General features: G+C 38.9%; 1 protein-coding gene across 1 annotated transcript; it reads right to left on the reverse strand.

Annotated features, from left to right (window-relative positions):
- On the reverse strand, window positions 1-5,413 carry wnt10b (wingless-type MMTV integration site family, member 10b). The gene is made up of 4 exons (XM_059527990.1): window positions 4,873-5,413; window positions 3,496-3,758; window positions 2,765-3,213; window positions 1-1,962 (listed from the first exon to the last, which is right to left on the reverse strand). Exons 1-4 carry the CDS (start codon window positions 4,944-4,946, stop codon window positions 1,471-1,473), a joined length of 1,278 nt encoding a protein of 425 aa, XP_059383973.1. The 5' UTR covers window positions 4,947-5,413; the 3' UTR covers window positions 1-1,470.
- Between the last annotated feature and the right edge of the window lie 2,836 nt (window positions 5,414-8,249).

Here is an 8,249-nt window from a genome sequence, read left to right on the forward strand (position 1 = left end):
TCAGAAGTGCGCCTGTATTTAGTTAGGAAATCACACAGTGCTCCAGTCTCTGACAGTTGCAGATGCAGATTCACAGACAAGGACAAACAGTACTCAGTAGCACATGGTGCAACTTTGGACATCTGATCCCTATAAGACCGGATCATACCTCAATCTGCTTATAAAACTCTTTATGAAAACCTATCCCTTTTGCCCATTATGAGAGGTCAGATTCAGTAAAAAAAAAAAAAAAAAAAAAACACTCCAGAGGAGAAGATTTATATCTAATACACTGATCTATGACCCCTCCTCTGTTCTAGAAGGTCTTTCCTGGTTCTAAAACCTACACGCATGATACAGCAAGTAAGGTTTCTTAACCCAAAATTGAACCGTTCTTGTAACACATTACAATGATAAAAGTCTCCTTAAGAATGCAAAAGGCAGCAATACATGAAAGTTAATTTATCCATATAATTAATTTGATTCCCTAAGCACTGATTGCTCAATAGTAAAATTTAAAACTTGCATACATCAGATTCACTGTAATATGATTGTAATGGCAACTGTTTAAATACAGTTTAACTCCGAACTTGAGAGTATGAATGTCTTCCCATTCTTGCATCAAAGGCATCTGGCATCCAATATCGTTCAGCAGTATGAGATGAGATGTGACTGTTTTTAATCAGCTGCAAAAAATCCACGGGAGGCACAAGTGTTCTACAGTCATTCCTTCACTCTCTCCATCTCCGTTGTCTGATTGGTCTGTCTCTACAAAGGTTAGATTGGGGTTATAAAGCATATCAACTTCACAATTGTCCTGGTTTTCATAAAAACCAACTAAACTCAGACCCCACATTCTCAGTCGATGGCCAAGATTCGCTCCAGACTTGGGAGAGTTTCTCTACAACATCTTATGAAACCTCATAAAAGGCACTGAGATGTTCCCTTCAATTATCAGAGCCATTGATTCTTCATGATCGATGTGGGCAAAGATCAGAATACTGCAAGATGCAGTGTTTCAGAAACCTCAGCCCTACTAGGATGGTATTTCACCATCAAGAATGATTACAACATAAACTTCTCAAACATTTTGCCAAGGTAAGGAATATACATTAAGTGCACTTTTTAAATGAAAAAAAAGGTAGACCATAGCAGTGCCGGTATTTCTCAGGAATAATTTGTTCCTGCTGTTATGCCTTGTTTTTTGGAGGAGTGCAGATGGCGTTCAGGCCATTTGCTTGGTTGTGGAGGCTGAAGATTCCAAGCGGGGAAAAAAAGACAAATGACATGAGTCACCTCCTCCTCAATCTCTGACTTGGCATTTTGAACATAACAGCAACACAATGTAAATGGATCCCAGATGATGAAGGTTAAAGAAGGAGAGAAATGGATAAACAGACACACTGTAGGAGAGCAAAACACACAGGCAGTCACAGGTTGTTGTCTCTTGGTCCCAAAAAAGAAATGGGGATATGGATCAAAATGGGTTGGTTACTTGCACACATTAACCCACTCCGTAACCCTGCACTCCTCACAGAGCACATAGCAGCACCAGTGGAAGCGGCAGTTACACCGTTCGCTCCGTGCCTGTTTGAGGATGTTGTGTCCTCGGCCGCAGCACAGCGACCCACAACCATCCATGCTGGGGCTGCTCTTGTTGCAGATGCGGCCCTGCGTGCCCGGCGAATCCACAGCGGGCTCACGATCGCAGAAGTCGGGTGACTTCTCGAAGTACACTAACTCACGGGAAATGTTCCGCCGCCGGCTTCTGAGCTGATCTGAGCTGGGGCTCTCAACAGTTCGAGAGTTGAATACTCCGTTGTTCTTGTTCTGAGAGTTTATGAAGATGGCAGTCAGAAACTTCTCCCGTAGCAACGATCCCACGAGCCGGAATTCAGGAGAAACATACCAGCAGGTCTTGAACTGGCAGCTGCCTGATGTGCCATGACACTTGCACTTTCTTCTCATGTTGTCAGTAACTACCTGTTAAGGTCAAACACATAATGAAAAGAATGTGGTATATCTGTATATCTATCTATCTATCATCTATGAGGTAGCTAACTAAAAAAAGTGGGTCAATGACATAAAAATACCCACATCAAAGGAAAAGGAATTTATTTATTTTTTCAAATCTAATTAAAAACACATGCTCCATATTCTTCTACCCATGTTGGTTTCATATTGTTTTGGAAAAATAAAAAACAAATAATTTTCAATAAAAGTTTAAATTTAATGACTGTTAAAAAAACCTATATACATGATATTGTACACTGCTTAATCATAATTTTCATATTTCATATTATCATATATTTTGAATGAATAATTCATAAATATCATTACATTTGGGGAGTCGCACCCCATGTGATATAAGTTGTATCACCAAATTTTTTTTGACTTTGTCTCTCCAAATAAATAAATAAAATGAAAACAAAAATAAACACAAATTTAAATTTTAACTTAAAATCATTACAAAAAAATTACATAAAAAAGTATATATAAGGTGTATACAATTTACTTAATAAATTGAATTCGCTTTGTGATAAATTAATAGACAAAGAATTTTGGACCAATGAGATTTTGATGTGGGTGGGGCTAACCTGTGCATGTCTGCATAAATGAAAACCAACCAGGTGATTAATTAAAAACAACTCCACTGCTAAGGGAAAAATTGTGTTTTATCATGTCACACCTGTTTAAGACATGGTTGTCATTGTTTGAAAGTGCAAAACAGTTTCAATTCAGATTATTAGAAAAGGTTATGATATTTGAACATATGAAACCACACCTGTCTGCCCACTCTATTATTATGAATCCGCATCCGAGCGTGTATATCACGAGGAGATCCTCTGGAATCCAACCAATCCCTAGAGAACCGTACGCCTAGACGGACATCGTGACTGCAGCCTCCCCACTCCCAGGTTTCCTGCAGCGGCGTGACCTCATCCGGCAGTGGTTTGAGGAGACTGATGGGGTGGGACGAGTGCAGATTGGCCGGCCTGCCGTGAAGTGAACCTAACTCAGGTGTGTTCTCTCCTGCACCTGCTACAGACACCCCACTCCTCTGGAAAGTCTGAAGCTGGAGCTGGGTTAACTTGAGGCGGATTTTGTCATCATCCAGACGACGTTTAGCCTCGCAGCCACACCCGCGCAACTTACCGAGGCTGCAGGCCGAAGCCACCGAGTGCACGACACCTGCAGCCAGCAGCGACAGCGAGAAGGCACTCTCTCGGAAACCTGGGATGAAAGAAAGCACTTTTAAAGCTGCCAGCAGAGTAAACCGAGCCTTTAGAAAGTGAAGTAATCACGAGCCAGCTGGTGAGATAATTATCTATAATGATCTTTATCTAAAATCTCATAAAAGATGTTTTCCATGGTGCAAATGCGTTAAACAATGACTCAACGCTGATATTTTCCCTCTTTGGCCAAAGAAGCATTTCAATGCCCGGATTATGACTGTATTGGCTCTCTACAACTTCAACTTCAGCACTTCCCATGCCCCTTTTGCCATCAACTCACCCCTGTTGAGAATGGCACTCTGATGGGGCAACTTGCCATGGTTCTCCAGGGAGGAGCAGTTCCAGCGCTGGTCTCTGAGCTGGTGCTGGCATTCGTGAATAGCAACCTGAATGCCCTGCAGAGCAGAGGCTGTGACATCAGGGCTGCGCACACACAAACGCATCTGTTTTTTGGTCAGGCCTGCCAGTCGTAAACACACTGCGTTGGGGGTAAGCACTGGCTCTCCTGCCACCTTCAGGCCAAGGATGTCATTGCCCAGTACCCTGAGAAAGGAGAAAATTAATTTTATAGCAGTGATATCATTATGAAGTAACACCGCATGCAGTAAATATTGCAGAAGGCTGGTGTTACTAAGCATCACATGTGGTCTTTTTTAAATGACTCACATATGTGAAGAAATTATGACAATGAATCCAGCCATTAACGAGAAGCAGGAAAATATTTTATCAGGAATGGATGCTTTTAATTTCAAACAATATGATCAATACATGTTTACTGGAACGGCATAGACAAAAATGGACAAATTCTATTGCTTTTTATATCAGAAGTTGTGCGATTAAGTGCCCTGACACTCAAACAAGGCTGTGACCTTGCAAGAGGCATACATAAAACTTCCATGAATATTCAAACGCCCTGCTTTCATTCAGTGTCTTGGCATGCCTGAGGATAATCTGATGAGAAAATTACTGTATGGAAAAGATTTGTGTGCAATACTATATCCAAATCATAACACGCTAATGTTAATAAATAGATTATGCCCATCAACAGTTTCGAGAAGTGAGAGAACATCCATAACCGCACACTTACAATAACATTAAAACGGTTTCTGGTAACAATTAACAGAATAAACACTAGTAACTATTTAATTAGTATTAGGAGGTAATTGTTACTAACACCTGTTTAACTAGTGCAACCAGTACCAGCAACAGTTAGAATACATGCTAGTTAGTATCTGAACAACAGATTCCCATATTCAATGCCAAACCTGCAGTTTGTTACCAGTAACACTTGTCTAGCAGCAAGTAGCCTACTATGTGATGATTAAGTAGCCTTCTATTGACTGAAAAGAGATACTTGTTGGACTACATACTAATAGTAAAAACAAGTACTGATAACATTAAAAAGATACTTATTCGTTTTAGATACAAGTGGTTTACCAGCTTACTAGTTTTAGATACTAGCAGCCATGGCGCAAAACTGTAAATCTTTCCAAAAAAAAGTAAAGTTATAATTAAATAGACTAATAATAATAAATGAATCATTTGAGGGTATTACACATAGGCTAATCATTTATTTGAATCACTGGTTTTCCAAAAAAACAGTCCATTTAGGCTACTCCAACAGTTCTCATGAACGCGCTTCTACCTTTCTACTTACGTGAACGCAGGTGACAGAAGTGTTGCAGTCATGATCAGGACTCGTCCCAAATACTGTCTGTGGGGTAACTCCATTGCGCTGGAAGCTTTTCTCGACGGGACATTAAAACACCTGTGGGATCGCTTTAGAGAGCAACTGGAAATGAGTTCAATTGTTTGTGTGAGGAGCTGGGAGTTGAGCAAGCAGCATTTGATGAAGCTTGGGACGGGAGCGTGTATGTCACTGAGGAGAAGGAGGAGGAGGAGGAGGAGGGGGCGCCGTCAGGGTGGGCAAACATCGCCTGAGGCGCTTGTTTTTAAACACGATGAAAAAGTAGCAAGGTCTGTCAAACTTTCTATATTGCTAAAACTTTATGTCATAATCGTGACCTCCACCAATAGTGGTCATATCTGACTATGAATAAATCAATTTCAGTAGAAGCCTAAACCAATACGGTCTCATAGGGGACTCGATATTGACAACAAGGGCATTGACTATATTTGGATCTTTTTCCATATCAAATGCACTAAGCAACACGTGACTGACAATATTACCAGTTTTCAGTGTAGCCTATCTAGCCTTTCTTTAGGCATCTATGCATTATTTTGTCTAAGTGACATGCAAAATCGACGTTTTTGACACAAAAAAATGACATGCATTATATTTTTATGTTTTATTTTATTTTATTACTGGTATATTAGGCTACGTGCGCCATAACATTTATTGTTTTACGGTCAAAATTGTTTTACGGTCGTTTTTTAACGATTTGTTTCCTTTTGAGGTGTTGTGGTGGCATTCTGAGGAGCTTTTTTATCCATTTTACGCCATTTATCGGTAGAATATAAAAAAAAACGATAACTGATAAGAAAATTATAAATAAGGATGACAGACAGACAAATACGGTTATTTCGGCCAACATAAATCTATCTAGATTTAAAAATGTATGTAAGACTAAAGTGTCAATCTGTAATAATTAACCACTTTAAATATAATTACTGATGAATAAAATCGGATTTTGAAGCAGGCTATTAATTATTAATTCATGAATAATTCTAAATCGGATGGAAAGCCAGCTGCAGTTCATTTTCACTGCCCAAAACAAAAAATGCCTCTCTGTTGAATTGCTGTTGAACCTGTGACTAGTTAAATGTTACTTATCATTTGCAGTGCGTGCATTCTTTGTAGGCTATTTATTTGTTAACCTAATTTTCTTGTTGTCTGTTTCTGTTTATTAATGTAGGCCTTTTATCTGACCTGTCTGCACTGCAGAACTTGTGACAAGACATTTTGCTCCCCCATGAACGTATATGTGAACTATGAGTTAAATAAACTTAAAGTCATTCATATAGACTACAATACGCAGGGTAGCAGCAGGCAAGCGTGCGCTTCTTCTTGAACAAAGCGAGGTGCGTGCGCGTTCATGTGCTCGCCCATCCTCCCACTCAGAATCAGTTCAACAGTTCACCATGCAGCCTATAGTGACGTTTCACTTTAATTAAGCCAACATTCATCATTTCCCCCGACATTCTTAATGAGAAGTCTTAGCTGACTGTTGCTGCAGATAGCCTAGAGCACTACTGGAAAATAGACTTATTTCGTTTGTTTGTCTATACACGTCTGATTTTATGCGTATAATTAGTCCCATAACTGACCATGATGGAGAGGTTGTTGTCAGGGCTCATTGAAAGTGATACGCAATTACATAGTGGGCCAACAAATTATGCATAATGCACATAATAAGTTTGTTCAATAGACAAGCTGTTAGTGTTTTTTCCTTTTTTTATTCATGTAGCTGCAACGTAGACACGAGGGCACGATAAGAAGACTTTAGTAGGCTACTGATAAATGTATGAATAAACCAGAATATTTGAGGCATTAGCAGCTTACAAGATTAAAGGATTATCGTGCTGGTGGTCAGCAATGCACTATGCACAGCAGGTGAAAAAAACTCTTTAACTGACCCAAGAACGAGCATATCGCTTATTATCTTTATTAATATTACTATTAACAGTAGTAGAACTAGGATTAATGTCATGAAATTGAGTTAAATCCTCCCTTAACCACTCTTAACACCGAATCCTGACGTCAGTTCTTGGTTTTTGGGCTAATCACCTTCTATTCTCGAAGATCAATTCTCGTATTGGAGCTAATCACCTCTATTCCTCTCCTTAAGCTCTGGCAACGAAAAGTGCATTAGCATTTTGCCATGGCGTGTATATCTAAGTGGCTTAAAAAGATTTGAAGTTGATTTGTATATAAAAGGCATCCCTTTAACCGGATTGCCGCTAATCTGCGCCACATCGCATGAGTGTTTCAGGAAAACCTGTTTAAGATCCTTCAAGAGTATAAGAGCAGGCTAAGCCCAGAAAAGCAGCCCTCATTAAATACCACTAACAAAAGCGCACTTCCTTCAGTTAGCCATTTGCTTCAATCCCTCAGAGAAAAAAAGTGTTCTCTCTCTCCTTTTCTCTCCGATTCTTTCATTGCGACTTCAAACACCTTATATGTGCTCAAAATACGCCGATTTAATATTTGCCAATGGCTCGTAATTCTTTGCGCAGACGATGCCATAAATGTATGGAGTCAAAACTGACAGCAAAATACTTTTAGATTCGTGCCTTTACTGACCACATGCGATCAAGGGAGGTCTGCAGTCCAGATGGTATACAGTTTTATCTAGACTCTTTCTACTTTGGTGTCACAATTTAAAGTCAGACGTGTTGAGTTATTTATCTGTAACGATTTCTTATTTATTCGTTCTCTAAAATGTCAAAAATGGTAAGAATAGCTTATTAGAATTGTTGGAACGACTTGCAACATCAGTGAAACTTCTTAGAAATGAGTTAAAAGGGGTAAAAATTACTATTAGAAGTAGTAAGACTGTAAAAAATAAATACATTTATGCAATTGATTTTAAGGTTAAAGTTATGTAAGGCTGTCTTTTGATGTTCCTATAAAACGTTATATATACTTTGTTTTAATTAATTATTTTTAAAATGAAGTGATATGATGGAATAATTATTGTGAATGAAATTAATTGCATTACCATAATAAATCCACATCCAAAATGTTAATTCCCCACTAATTGCTGTTCAACCAACCCAACAGATTTAAACAGTTTGGGGGTGAATTATGGATTTTAACTTGTGGCAGACAAGTATGTAAACATATCGAAATATGAGAGACACACAACACCCAAGAGACGTAGAGTTACAGACTTTGAAATCAAAATGTGTTACATGGTCAAGCTCCATTTAAAACTAGAAACCGAAGCAGCATTAAGCGCTGTCTAGTGTCTTTAATATTCTCTTTTTCATTTAACCCAGATTTTTCACCATAATTATAGCATGACGTTTCCACTTGATGTTCTTTATTTATAGGCGAAGCTGTACAAATGG

Source organism: Carassius carassius, chromosome 37, assembly GCF_963082965.1.
Source record: "Carassius carassius chromosome 37, fCarCar2.1, whole genome shotgun sequence".
Classification (NCBI taxonomy): Eukaryota; Metazoa; Chordata; class Actinopteri; order Cypriniformes; family Cyprinidae; genus Carassius; species Carassius carassius.

Excerpts from the sequence above, each read along its gene's own strand:
- wnt10b (XM_059527990.1), bottom strand. The coding sequence starts at position 4,946 with ATGGAGTTACCCCACAGACAGTATTTGGGACGAGTCCTGATCATGACT. Across the intron at positions 3,759-4,872 it reads CTTCTGTCACCTGCGTTCAC|GGTACTGGGCAATGACATCC; the intron begins GTAAGTAGAAAG and ends CTCCTTTCTCAG. Across the intron at positions 1,963-2,764 it reads ATAATAGAGTGGGCAGACAG|GTAGTTACTGACAACATGAG; the intron begins GTGTGGTTTCAT and ends TGACCTTAACAG.